The sequence below is a fragment of the Poromitra crassiceps genome (genome assembly GCF_964638095.1).
Source record: "Poromitra crassiceps genome assembly, chromosome: 25".
NCBI classification, from domain to species: domain Eukaryota; kingdom Metazoa; phylum Chordata; class Actinopteri; order Beryciformes; family Melamphaidae; genus Poromitra; species Poromitra crassiceps.
Genome location: NC_139649.1, coordinates 6,437,988 through 6,452,108, shown reverse-complemented (window position 1 = coordinate 6,452,108; position 14,121 = coordinate 6,437,988). Strand labels below are relative to the sequence as shown.

The following is a 14,121-nucleotide window of genomic DNA, read 5'->3' as shown; positions in this document are numbered from 1 at the left end:
CTGGTGCCTGCTATTAACTGAGCAGAGTTGCACCACAGACAGACTCCTTTCCCATATAACATCAGATAAATCAATACCAAGTTCCCCCTGCCACGCTTCTCTAATCCTCTCAGTAGAGGCTGTGTTGCGGTTGTCAAACAGACATACAAATCTAGAGATAAGGTGCTTGGAGTGAGTAGGGCTCAGCAATACTTCAAAGAAAACATGCTCATTTGGGAGTGCTTCAAATGCACGAAGTTTAGAACTAACGTAATCTCTGGTTTGCAGGTATCTAAGCCAGTTTGTGCCGGGCAACTCAAACTTCCTCTTCAGTAGATCAAAAGATGCAAAATGACCATCTATGTATAGGTCTCTGATGGAGACCAGCCCTTTCTCACTCCAGGCATGGTAGTTTTTGTCTGCCCCCTCATCCGTTTTTGACATAGTTTTGCACAGTCTTATTTTATAACTTGGTTGGTGGGGTTAATACTAAGAAAGTGACACATAAGCTATTCCACGTGATCATGATGCTGTCTGTTTGAGTATCATGAGTTGTCTTTTGACTTGGATGACGTCTGTGCAGTGGGTTGAGATCCCCATTTCATGATCGAGCTTCCAGACAGAGAGGACGCGCTGTGCTTCAACATCAACGACAACCCAGGAACCATTTTCAACCTGGTCCGAGTCTCAGGTCAGCCCTGGCTCATGATTATCATCAGTTATGAGTTTCTTCCCTTTTTGTAAAGAGCCCTTAAAGAGCTTCCTGTTCATTTACAGTACTTCCTGCACCAAATGACATCAGGAAGTACTGTGAATGAAGGTAGAGAGACCTGATAGTAATAGGGATAGTGATAGTGATAGGGACAGTAATAGCGACACTATGGCAAAACTGCTTCAAATTACATCATATGGACCAGGAAGTTCTGTGAATGAACAGGAAACTCTTGGACAAGGCAAGATGGAGAGAATTTAAACATGGTTAATTTGCATATATAGTACCAAATACATTTATGACAGAAAGCTGGTTGTAAATCAGCAAAGTGGCCCTTCAAGTTCCAAATAGTTTTCTCATGTTATTTTTCTTAATGTGTCTAACACTTTTGTACACCAAGATTTAAATACTAAAATACCTGTTCTGTGAGACACGAGTTTGTGATCCTGCTGCATAAAGTGTGGGAGAAGCACCCGTACCATCAAGACTACCTGGGTTTCTACACGCTGTCGGTTGACAATGAATGAATGAATTTGACATTGATTGGCCCAAAAGGGGGCATGGTGGATTTATTACTGGAATTGTCATCATTGATAGTAGTTACAGTTAACATCACTGATGACGCACGCATGCTGAAGTATGTATATTTGTAACATAGAGTTCTGGCTTCCCTGACCAGTGACACTTAGGAATAGACTAGGTGACACTTAGGAATAGACTAGGTGACAACCAGGTATAGATTGGTGACAAGCTGGAGAGACGGTTGACGGTCGGAGAGATGGCATCCGGTACGGGATGGGTTTAGCACCCCAGCCTGGCTCTCTCGTGAGGGAGAAATCCACAAACGCTACGGATTAGCCTCCCGAAAATCTGTGTAAATATCGGCGCGGCCTGGGGTCCTTCAGGCTAGAGCGAGGTGCTCGGCGCAGCCGAATGACGTGCAATGCACAGGCCTTCTTGAGGCATCCACTCTGCCACTGGATGCCTTTGCCCCGGGAGGGCCTGGTGAGATGAAGGAGGAGAGCGGCCGGGAGACAACCCATAGCGCCTTAGAGCCTCCATGCACCGAAGGGTCTTGCTATGCTGCGATGTAGCACCAGCTCTATTGCAGAGGATTGTGAGTGATCGGCCCTTCCGCGGGCAACATCGCAGACAGAGTAGGAGGGCCGATCCGTGTGCGGCTGCTTCTGGGATGCGGGTCGGGGTCTTAATCGGCCTCGGCTGGGTCTACTGGGCGAGGGTGTATGATGTTGAACAGACCCGAAACACCTTACGACCCCAGCTAACATCACTGATGACGCGTCTCAGCGCATGCTGAAGTATGTATATTTGTAACACAGTTCTGTGGAATCTGGTGGGCCACACCTCCTGATGACGAGCCATGGTATGGGATGCAGGAAAACACACACAAACAAAAGCTGAATGGACAAGTCCAGACTGGTAGAGCAGCACTGCTGCTGCTGGTGAAGTAGTGTGTGGTTTCACAACAAAATGTAGAACATTATATAACCAGTGTGTTGGATCATTTCTGGACAATGATACACACCAATCTACCAGAGTGCACGCACACACACACATACACGCGCATGCACGAGCACACGCACACACACACACGCACACACACACACACACACGCACACACACACACACACACACACACACACACACACACACACACACACACACACACACACACACACACACACACACACACACACACACACACACACACAAAAGAGTTACAGAAACAAGGGTCCCTCCTCCTGGAGCACAGAACATGGGCGGAGTGAAGCTGTTATGGGTAGATGTTATTCCCGCATGCCTAGGATTCTCTCCACACTGGGTCTCAGCCATGCCAGGAGAAAGGTCTCCATGTTTTGCAGGCCTGCCTGTGCTGTGGATCATACTGCTGTGGGTGTGTGTCTGCCTCTGGCTTCCAGCTCAGGCCCACCGAGCTCTGATCATCTCCCGGAGTGATGCTTTCACCCAGGTAATTAAAGTAACAATAAAGTAACAATTTATTTCTATGAGAAAAGCTGTAGCATATTATGCTACAGCTTTTCTCATAGACATAAATGCACTGCAATGCAATGTTTTGTTATTCTATATTGTCAATTGGTATAACATAATAGTGATTCAACCTAAAAAAAAATCCTCTTGCACATACAGGAAGTGATGTGTTTATGTTCTGGCAGCAGCGGTTTGTTAGAAATAAACAGAAAAAGAACTGGGTCGTTATGAGCAGAGTGAACAGAAAAATAAAAGAGTGAAACTCAAACTGGAATCAGCAGAAAATCGAAGGAAAAATAAGTCACAGTTCTAAACACACTGTTGGACTCTGTTGAAACGTGTGTATGTTTACTTTAATCCATACATGAAGAATGCTGGTTACGCTATGACCATGTGGGTACTATTGTAAAGTGCAGTGCCCGTTCGCCCCGCTCCTCCTTGGGTTCCCCCAATGTAGCTGAACACTGAACCCCTTGCTCTCTCTGCAGAGGTAATACACTATAGAGGGTATGCATGTGATGTCACAGAGGCAGAAGTCACTGTGGGGTCACGCCCATTGAGTCACAGCAAGACTGAGCTTGAATGCAGTAATCAGCCTAGATAACTGACACCTGCTGCTCAGAGAGGAACTTGACACTCATTTTGACACTGGTTCCTGATTGAGGGGGCGTGTTTCAGTGGGTGTGCATACCCTCTATATACCCTTCGCCCCCATTCAAACATCATCTTCAGCTGCCCCGCCCCCTGCTGCACAGCCACAGAGCTGATTGGCTCACTGTTCGGGTCCATCAACATGTTCAGTGCACGGCTCTTTGCAATCATGTCTTTCTCTGATAAGCAGTCATACTTTGTTGTGTTCCAGGAGATGGGTGCAAAGGGTGCCAGGTCGATTAAGGTACTGCACTTGAACTATATACAAGCAAATAGGCTGCTATGGTCTTGCTGGCTTTTCATTCTGTGCTGTGGTTAGTTACCCCCCCCGCCCCCCCCCCCCCCCCCCGCCCCTCAGTTTCTGGCTCAAATGTCACTCTCATATTTTCTCCGAAAGTCAAAGATAAAGATTTTGATAGATTGTCAAAATAAACAGTGTAGTTTAATCTCTTTCTTTTTTCTACAGAAAAGAAGCACAAACGATGAAAAAGTAAGGAATTCTTATTGATGCAATATTTAAATACTGTTTATAGAATAATCTGCATGTGTTACATGTAGCGTTTTTAAAACAATGTATCATCGATCGTCACACAATGTAAAATGCAGTGCAGAGGGCAGAAGCCCAGCAGGGGCCGGTTGCACAAAGCACCTTAAGTTCAGATTTTCCTTAAGGTGCGTTCACACCGACCTATTAAAGTTTTTCGCTGGCATCGAGTTTACATACAAAGTCAATGCAAACGAGCGATTGAGCGTATATTCGCCCGGGAGAAAAATCGCTGGGCGTCCGAGCGACAGCGACGGAGCGATAGGGCGAAAATTTGCTCGTCGCCCGAGATGAAATATCCCAACTCGAGCGAAATTTCGTTGCCAACGGTCGCTTGCTGCTTAACGCTGATTGGCTGCCGTAACCCCGGAGTATTTATTCATTCTTGCATCGGGGGAAAACACAGTTGTGTTGTTTGGGTTTTCATCGTGTCTAACGTTAGAGCTGTGTGCTGCTTGTTTCTTGACAGTGAAGATCTCTCTCGTTTCGCTCGCTCCACCATTTAAGTGTGTTTTGTGCAACAGATTTTATTTTATGGACACCTTAAATCGGACTCTAAGGAAACTCTTAACTTAAGGTGCTTTGTGCAACTGGCCTTTTTTTTTTTTTTTTGCAATGATCTTGTTTGTTCGTGGTAATTATACTGATGTCTCAGAATTCATGTGGTAATCATTTGATATTAAAATGTAGGTATTTCTCACACTCGTTGCTCTGCGTCCATCCTCTCAGACAGTGGAGGTGTACAGCGTCACAGTGCACTGCACCGTGACGTCTCGGTTCGCTCGCACAATCATGACCTCCAGCGCTCTGAACACGGCCAACTCCTCCCAGGAGATCTTCTTTGAAGTGGAGCTGCCCAAGACCGCCTTCATCACCAACTTCAGCATGTCAGTCAAAAGAAACAGAAGAGAAGGCAAGTTAGTAGCCTAATGTGTCTTCCTCCATCTTTGTCAACTGTTCTTTTGCCTTCCCAGGGAGATCGAGAGTCAGGTCTATGTCGGGGAGGTGAAGGAGAAAGGCAAAGCCAAGAAGGAGTATGAGAAGGCTGTTTCCACAGGACAGACTGCTGGACTGGTCAAGTATGTCCACCTGAAACAATCAAGGGGTGACTCAGACATGAGTGAATCTCACATGAAAGTAACGAGTACATTTCTTCCAGGGCTTCGGGAAGAAAGATGGAGACGTTCTCTGTGTCTGTCAACATTGCAGCCAATAGCAACGTGACTTTCACTCTGACCTATGAGGAACTCCTTCAGAGGAAACTGGGCCAGTATGAGATTCTGACCCGGGTTAAACCCAAACAGCTGGTCCAGAACTTTCAGGTTGAACATACCTTTGTCTCATTTTTCATGATAACAACATACTGTACTAGTCTAAACATGAATGAGACAGTGCATCATAATGTTTAATTGCCTACCTGTACCTGTGTGTATGGATGCGTGTGTGTGTGTGTGTGTGTGTGTGTGTGTGTGTGTGTGTGTGTGTGTGTGCATGCGTGTGTGTGTACAGATTGTAGCAGATATCTATGAGCCCCAGGGCATTGCATTTGTTGATGCCTATGGAACCTTCCTATCTAACGAGCTGCTCCCTCTGGTGGAGAAAACGCTCACAGACACAAAGGTTTGTCTCCTACTCCTGTCTCTCCATCTCCACCCCTTTCTCCAAATCAAGAGACCAACCCAGCACACAGAAACGGTTCAATTTGTGATATATAAAATGTCGTGCGATCTCTTTGTCAGGCACACATCTCTTTCTCACCGACACTGGACCAGCAGAGGAAGTGTCCAGGATGTGACGGCACACTGCTCGACGGAGATTTCATCATCAAGTACGACGTGAACCGGGCGAAGAGCCTAGGGGACATTCAGGTCAGGTTACACTCAGAGCTGCACATAGGAATCAGGTTTATTAGCCTACATTATAAATTATATTATGATTATTATTATTATATTTAATACACTAATAAACATTATAGAGTCTGATACACAACGTTATAAGAGGGCAACCACCGTTTAAACATGGGGTTTTCATAATATCAATGTTAAGAACAAATGACATAAACTTCTCACCCCCTTTGTCAAAACCCTTGTACCCTGCTAACCCGCTAACCCTTAAACGTCTGCTGGTCCATGTACATGGACCTTGATATTAATTCTTATTTTTGATAGTCTTAATTAATTATTTTTTTATTTTTTATTGATTCTTATCCATTGGTAACTTCATCTCTCATACCTCATATCAACATTTCATGCTCACTGAATTTTAACCCCTCAAATGCCAGTTTACTGTATTTTCTGTACAATAAAATTTTCAGTAGAAAACACAAAATATTATTTTTTTCCCTTCCCATGAATGCCACCTGGTGGCGCTGTGGTGGGATTATCATAGCTATGGATTGATGACATTTTTGGCGGAGGAATTACTTTATCCCAGCTTCCATCTTTTGAGAATTGCAAATTTGCATTTTTTTAACTTTCATGGATCTTGATATTAGTACTTGTTTTTTATATTTATAAGTAAGTATTTTCTTATTTTTTATCGATCCATATCCGTTCCTGATTCCATTCCTCCCACCTCATATGCGTAGTTGAACATCCTGCTCAAAACACACGCTTGAGCGACACCATTTAGGCCATGAGTGAGGGAGCACAGAACTGGCCTCCATGGATGACGCTCTGACCGCCTCCGCCGCCCAAGGCGCTCCTTCGTGGGCATCGGATGTTACTGTGGCCCGCTGCGCCTCGCAGCTTTTGCCTGTCTCAACGCGGAAGTCATTGAAACCTCTTAGAACGGCAATGATCGCGACAAGATTACACATCTAGAGTCACTTTTTGATGCCGATTCCGAAAATGCTCGTCATGAGTCTCTAAAACGAACGGGCGCGGAGATACGATGTAGTTTCAACTAAGGTAAGTTTTACAAAAAAAAACATGAAACTGCCCATTTTCGACTTCCAGCTAGTTTTCACAAGAAACGCAAATGAGCTTCATCCTATGGAATCAAATAAGGGCCAAGCTTCAAATAATTAGTTTGCACCGGAAAATCCGCGTTCCCAGGTCATATGACCATTTTTCCATGATTGATAACTGCAGGGTACTTTTCATGTAAATCTCCATGTAATTGGTTGCTGTGTGATGTGCTGGGGAAATAGCGGGGGGGGGCAAACACAATAGAAACTACAAATTTGATGTCTTGAGTCGAACTGAGAGGTGTAAGATCAGAAAAATAATTATTTTTGGGGAAAGTGGCTGGGAGTCGATTTTTTTTTTTTTTTTTTTTTGCAAAATTAACATTGAAGTCAATGGGAAAACTATGCAATGGAATTGAAGCCTTGTAACTCAACCAAATGTTCAATCAACCCGAAGGTTAGATATTAAGGTCAAATTTCAAGGTATTTGGTACAGGATGCCCGCTGAAAAAAATTAAATACATTAATTTTGTAAGAATTTCCTGGAGGTCTCAAAAAGGCGGTTTTAATGGGAGTCAATGGGCGTGCCGGTGGACCCCAGCAGACGTTTAAGGAGTATTTGAGTTTCTGGGTGCCACGACGATGTTTTTCTAATTTTTTCAACGTGAATTACCATAATAAACCATAAAAATAACCTGTGCTTAATCTTACACTTTTCGCTCCAGGATTTTCCAAATTACACTTACGCGATTATTGCTTCGCACCGGCTGGGTGGACCAGCAGGGTATAAGGGTTTTAACCAGTTACCTGAGGTGTGTCAGCTGTAACTGCAGTGCCATACAACACATTTAGTCTTAAATATTTCCTTTTCCTTCAGATTGTGAACGGATACTTTGTGCACTTCTTCGCACCTCCTGACTTACCCAGAGTCCCAAAGAATGTGGTGTTTGTCATTGACAGGAGTGGCTCAATGGGCGGAGCAAAGATCCAACAGGTGAGAGATTCTATAGTGTGTACAGGTGAACAGTGTGCTCATCCCTGCATGGACATTCTGATCTTCTGTGAACTTGTGCCCCCCCCCCCCTTCCTCCTTGTAGACCCGGGAGGCGCTGCTTGCCATCCTGAAAGACCTCCACGAGGCAGACTACTTTGCTCTCATCGAGTTTGATGATAAAATTATCTCGTGGAAGGACTCTCTGACCAAGGCCACCAAGAAGAACGTGGCTCAAGCCATGACGTATGTCAGAAAAATCAAGGATAATGGAAGTAAGTGAAGGTGATATCTACCTTTATGCCAAATGGCCTTGTTGCTCTCGATTTAGTTGAGTGTCTTTGTCATTTCAAAGTGCGATGCTCAACACTGTTGCTCTCTACTTAGTTGAGTGTCTTTGTCATGTCAAAGTGTGATGCTCAACACTATAAACATGATGCTGCACAGACATCTGAAATTAACACCTGACGTACAATATTGCTGAGGCCAACAAATGATAACTGTGCCATTTTGCTGACTTTAAAAAAATGTGTGACCTATGTGCTTCTTTTTCCTTCTAATAACTTGTGAAAGGAGTAGCTTCATTTGGCAGTCAAGCAGGGGCGGTTTTAGCATCAGAGCTTTGGGTGGGCTCCCCCGGAAGAAAATTTTGTACAGTTTCAAGTAAAAATGGATCAAACTGGCGCACTTTGAGATCAAAATGAAGTGACTAGATCTATGAAGAACTACACACATCAATATCTTCTTTACCGTTCTGTGGTTTTACAGCGATGAAAAAACAATTGTTTCCCTATATATACTATATATATTCTGCATACAGGTTACTATATGGTAGAATTATGCTTGCATAAATAATACCAAAATCACTTCAGGGGAGTTTCAAATAAAGTAACATTTTGCTTTGTAGGCAAAACAAAAGCAAAATTAAATCAAAAGGGAACTTCCTAACTTATTGGCTGGAATAATATTCAGAAAAGATAATAATATACTGTAAGCACTAAAGCAGGAGTTTGCAGTCAACTAGTTGAAATTAATATGTGGCAGTATTTGTGGGGGTCAACATCTATGTAGGGTGTACCACCACAAATAGATCAGTGTATGGGAAACACTGACTATTAAATTGTGTGACTAGAAAGACACCAATAAATCTGAGAAAATGTACTTTAATTTTGAACAACAGCACTACAACGGTGGCATTACAAATGGTATTATGAAATTATTGTGGGAAAAAACAAGAATGCCACTTTTTTTCATGAACTTTAAGCAGAAAATAAAAAAATAGTTTTAAAGCAAAAATAAATAATAAATAAAGATCATTTTAACAGAAACTGCTACTAATGACCACCATGGATTTGGAAAAAAAATACTATTTTTGGGTGGGCTAAAGCCCACCCAAAAAAGGCCTAGAACCGCCACTGCAGTCAAGCAAAAACACATTTCCTCTAAATCGGAGGGAGGGGAGGAAGTGCGACGATAGCAAGGGTGCTCTAAACGTAATGTTTTGTCCTGAACCATCATACCAACTCAATATTAATGTGTCCATTTCCTTTCAGGCACCAATATCAATGACGCGGTGTTGAGGGCGGTGAACATGCTGGTCAAGGACAGGCAAGGCCAGAAGCTTCCAGAGAGGAGCGTGGATATGATTATTTTACTGACTGATGGAATGCCCAATAGTGGTGAGCATGCTAACTGGAAATTATTGTGCGTGCGTGTGTGTCCTTTCATCCATGCATTTTTCATTGTGCATTTTTCTTTGTGTGTACTGTGTGTCTGTGCAGGTGAAAGCTCTCTCCCAAGGATCCAGGAGAATGTACGTCGTGCTGTAGGCGGGAACATGTCTCTGTTCTGTCTGGGCTTTGGGAACAATGTGGATTACTCCTTCCTGGATGTGATGGCCAAACAAAACAAGGGAGTGGCCCGCAGAATCTACGAGGGCTCAGATGCCACCATTCAGCTCCAGGTGGAGTGATGATGGAACCAGATACTTGAATGAAATGATGGTTGAAGGGAATATTTTTTGGAAATATTGGAACTGTAATATTGATTTTTTTCTCCGTGTGCGTTTGTCCCAGGGTTTCTACGAGGAAGTGGCCAGCACTCTGCTCTCAGAGGTGGACCTGCGTTACCCGGACAATGCGGTGGACTTCTTGACCACCAACCACTTCGGCCAGTTGTTCAACGGCTCAGAGATCGTGGTGGCCGGTCGGCTGAGCGACAACGACATGGACAACTTCCTGGTGGAAGTGTTTGCCAGAGGGGTGAGAGAGGGGCAACAAACATGTGGTCAATTTAAAAAAGAATAGCCTAATACTGTGTGAATGGACGACACAAGCTCCAAGCATTTTTACGTGATGCCGTTTCGGGTCCACTTTTATCCAAAGCTCGTCCCTTGTGGGAAACAAACCTCAACACTGGTGCCATGATCAGCGTTGAACTATTGAACTATTCAGGTATGGAGTCATTGGAATCTATCTATGGAAACACTGATGTCAATGAGGCCATTTACACCTGGCATTAACATGCGTTTTCTGCCATCAGATTGCGATCAGATTGTATTTTATCACTTCAGCCGGATTCCATTTACACCTGGCGTTAACATGCGTTTTCTGCAATCTGACTGCAATCTGATTGCAGAAATGGTTGCCCTCTCAATCCGCATAAAGTTGCTGTATCCAGATTGAGAGGACACGTTGCATTTACACTTGTGTTCAATGTGTACACAATGCATCCCTGACCACCTCCGGAGGTGGTTTGGCCGATCAGATTGCAATCCTTCTTCAATGCGTTTTGCGGGTGTTTACGCCTGGCATTTCAAGTGATAAAACACAATCTGATTGCAATCTGATCACAGAAAACGCATGTTAATGCCAGGTGTAAATGGCCTCAATGAATCATAGCCACTAGACCAAAGTCTGTTTACACGTTTGGTAAGAACTTTAGGCTTTCCGGTCCCTCTACAGTCTACATGATCAATTACTGCATGTGAACAACATGCTTTAGTTGGTCTGTCTGTAACTCACTGTTGGTCCAGCACCTGTTGGTCCAGCACCTGTTGGTCCAGCAGTTTCGCAGTTTGAAGATAATGCTGTAAGGTCATGTTGTGGTGGGCTCAAATTGGAGGTGGGATGTTGTTGTAATCCTGTTACCTGAGGTGAGGTATTAAAGTAAGATAAGCTGGAATTGATTTTGAACTGACTTTAGCGGATCCAGATCAAAACACGTGATATTATGGTCACTTGTGAGCTTGTATCCGATTGTGAGAGCTACCAACCAAGGTTAACCTGACTGCCCCCTATGGTTGGGAGTGTTTCCCAAAACAAAAATATCCAACTTCTCATCCATTCTACACATAAAACACTTGCAAAGTTTGTATACATACAGTATGATAGACATAACACCGCACACTGTACCGTAGGGGTGACAAGAGGATCTGCCCCAGACTGATGTGTCTCCATCACCCCCAGAGAACCATGGTCACAAAACCTGTATGTTCTCTTCTAGCCCCGTCTTTTCTTACTGCTCCTTCTCCTCTCCTTTCAATTAATCTCCAGTTGTTACCTCTGACTGTATCATGTCTCCCCTTGCTCTAGCCTGAGGAGGACTTCCAGGTGCAGGGCCAGGCCAGCGCCGCAGACTGGGGTGTGTTCTACCCAGAGGGGGAGTACATCTTTGGGGACTTCACAGAGCGTCTGTGGGCCTACCTCACCATCCAACAGCTGCTGGAGAAGAGGTTGATCTAAAATGGACAAAAAATTGTATCTATGGCTGACTAAGATCTAGGGGAAGGTGTATGTGTGTGTGTGTGTGTGTGTGTGTGTGTGTGTGTGTGTATGTGTGTGTGTATATATATATATATATATATATATATATGTTCTTCTTCTTTTCTCCCAGTGAGGTTGGTACTCAGCAGGACAAAGACAGTGCTGCAGCCAAGGCCATGGAAATGTCCCTGCAGTACAGCTTCGTCACCCCTCTCACCTCCATGGTGGTCACCAAGCCTGAGACTGAGGATGGACCAGGCACCCACCTCATCGCTGACAAGCTGACCGAGGGTAGGGGAGATGGAGCAGGTCAAGAGAGGACAGGGTCAGAGCAGGAGGCCTTTTTTTTTTGCTTGTTAGCCGAGGTTGGTTATCTGACCAGTAGAAGTGACAGATTTACAAGCTATGAATTTGCCAAAGATGCGGCTGGTGGCTAATGATAATATCTTCCCCTGTTTGCATGTATATAGTAGTTACATTACAGTTGCAGTAGTCTGTTGAAGGTTAGTCAAACACGTTTAACTGAGTTGTGTCAGCAGTCTGACATGCAAGTTTTGATTGTACGTTTTCTAACTGTTTTCTCCCTGTGCTGTTTGACAGACCAGCGACAGAAAGCAGAGAGACGTGGTGCAACGCTTCACTCTCAAACAAGGTCGCTAGGTCAACCACGGTTGCCAGGTCAACCACAGTTGCCACGTCAACCACGGTTGCTAGGTCAACCACGGTTGCCAGGTCAACCACGGTTGCCAGGTCAACCACAGTTGCCAGGTCTGTGTGACAAAACCAGCTGGCATAACGTACTTCATATTCCTGCTGATTTTGGTCTGAACATATTTACAGACATGTTGTATTCTTCACTGTTTTTGATGACAGGTTTCTCGAGTCATTCTCGAGTCATTGGCGAGAATCATCGCTATCCCGAGGAGATACAGAGCTATCCCTCAGATGGTAAGCTGTCTTCACCACATCTCTTTAAGCATCACATGACGTCATTACACCCTGCTGGTTTTGCTTAATTCATCCATTATAAATATGTACAAATATAATTTATAATTTGGGGAAAAGTGTAAAACAAGTTGAAAACAATTATTTTCTTTTTTTGAGAAATTAACAAAAATCACTACAGTGACAAGCCACATAAGGTACAATGTTAAGACATCTGTGTGAACCTTCTCATTGTTGAATTAGGCCTATTTGATCCATTATCTAAATTCTCTATTACCAATGGTCATTTGATTTGAATTTTTTTATCATCCTACACACTGTATAATTAATCAATGTAACCAAACAGTTCTACTGTTTTGAATGGAAATAATGTTAACATCAAAGCGCCCACTAAGGCACGCCAATTGGAGTTGGATTATTAGGCTACACAGTATCCACTTTGTTCATCTTTGCCATGCTACTGTGATGACGTCTGTGCAGTGGATGGAGACCCCCATTTCATGATCGAGTTTCCAGACAGAGAGGACGCGCTGTGCTTCAACATCAACGACAAGCCAGGAACCATCTTCAACCTGGTCCGAGACCCCGCCTCAGGTCAGCCTGAAGAGTCACACCTATTCCATACCATTCTGAACAACAATGGGAAAACTCACGCCTATCGTTTCTATGCAGGCATCTTGGTCAATGGACAGATTATTGGAAAAAAGAAAGTCGCTCCCGGTGATAAAATCAACACCTACTTTGGGCGTTTTGGCATCGTCCACCAGACGCTGGGGGTGAGACTGGAGGTGACGACTCAGGACATCTCTGTGTCCCAGGACGGCAAACGGGTCAAGCTGCTGTGGTCCGATGCAGCCTCTCTCAAAGGACCTAAGTGAGTAACAGTGAAGCTTTCTCATTTCAGTAATTATCGTAAACTAAGACTAAAAGTAAGACAATCATCATTGTCATATGAAATAAAAAATAAAAATCAGCCTTTTGAAAAACCTAAACCTGAACTAGAACAAAACTGAAACTAAATGAAAACGAATTAGAAAACAAACTTGAGTGAACTAGAAGGCATACAGTGCAAGGTAACGTGCCATATTATATGAAAACTAAAGGCAACACCAATAAATGAAGATTTCAAGGCTTATCGACTTGTAGCCTACACACAATCATATCTTTTAAGAGCAGTTTCTCACTCTGGTCCATTCATCGTTATGGCTTGAAGGTCAAGTCAAGTCAAGTCAAATTTTATTTATATAGCACCTTTCATACACAAAGGCAATTCAAGGTGCTTTACAAAAAAATAATCGAAAAAACAAGCAGCAAAGCAATGCACATATAAAAAACACATAAAAAACACAGCCGACAGTTTTAGTTAAAATATATACTCAAATTAACAAACATGAAACATTATTTCTGTTTTAAATAAGTTACAAGGCATTCTTCAGTATTATTATTACATGCACAGTCCATTTGTTGGAAATGTACAGGAATCTTTTTTTTAAATTACAGGCCGAGAGAGGCAGTAGTTTAGTAGCAGTTAAAAGCAAGAGTAAACATAAAGGTCTTTAGCTTGGATTTAAAAATAGGCAGAGTAGGGGCAGATCTAATGTGTTCAGGGAGTTTGTT

At 43.5% G+C, this 14,121-nt stretch overlaps 1 protein-coding gene across 5 annotated transcripts in view; it reads left to right on the top strand.

The window, feature by feature from the left end:
* The first annotated feature begins 2,551 nt into the window (after positions 1–2,551).
* LOC310798511 (inter-alpha-trypsin inhibitor heavy chain H3-like) overlaps positions 2,552–14,121 on the top strand; it is a 17,740-nt gene continuing 6,170 nt past the window's right edge. Inside the window, exons 1-20 of one of the 5 annotated variants that reach the window (XM_083661045.1) lie at positions 2,552–2,681; positions 3,564–3,596; positions 3,819–3,842; positions 4,626–4,783; positions 4,871–4,975; positions 5,056–5,218; positions 5,406–5,516; positions 5,636–5,764; positions 7,682–7,798; positions 7,902–8,070; positions 9,349–9,474; positions 9,577–9,758; positions 9,871–10,056; positions 11,389–11,528; positions 11,690–11,850; positions 12,160–12,237; positions 12,292–12,309; positions 12,433–12,507; positions 12,985–13,098; positions 13,177–13,378. In XM_083661045.1, coding sequence (XP_083517171.1) covers positions 3,567–3,596; positions 3,819–3,842; positions 4,626–4,783; positions 4,871–4,975; positions 5,056–5,218; positions 5,406–5,516; positions 5,636–5,764; positions 7,682–7,798; positions 7,902–8,070; positions 9,349–9,474; positions 9,577–9,758; positions 9,871–10,056; positions 11,389–11,528; positions 11,690–11,850; positions 12,160–12,237; positions 12,292–12,309; positions 12,433–12,507; positions 12,985–13,098; positions 13,177–13,378 — 2,288 coding nt within the window. In that variant the 5' untranslated portion in view covers positions 2,552–2,681; positions 3,564–3,566. Of the gene's footprint in view, positions 2,682–3,563; positions 3,597–3,818; positions 3,843–4,625; positions 4,784–4,870; positions 4,976–5,055; positions 5,219–5,405; positions 5,517–5,635; positions 5,765–7,681; positions 7,799–7,901; positions 8,071–9,348; positions 9,475–9,576; positions 9,759–9,870; positions 10,057–11,388; positions 11,529–11,689; positions 11,851–12,159; positions 12,328–12,432; positions 12,508–12,984; positions 13,099–13,176; positions 13,379–14,121 lie in introns of all 5 variants that reach the window. The other 4 variants (XM_083661044.1, XM_083661046.1, XM_083661043.1 and 1 more) reach the window with 4 other exon arrangements.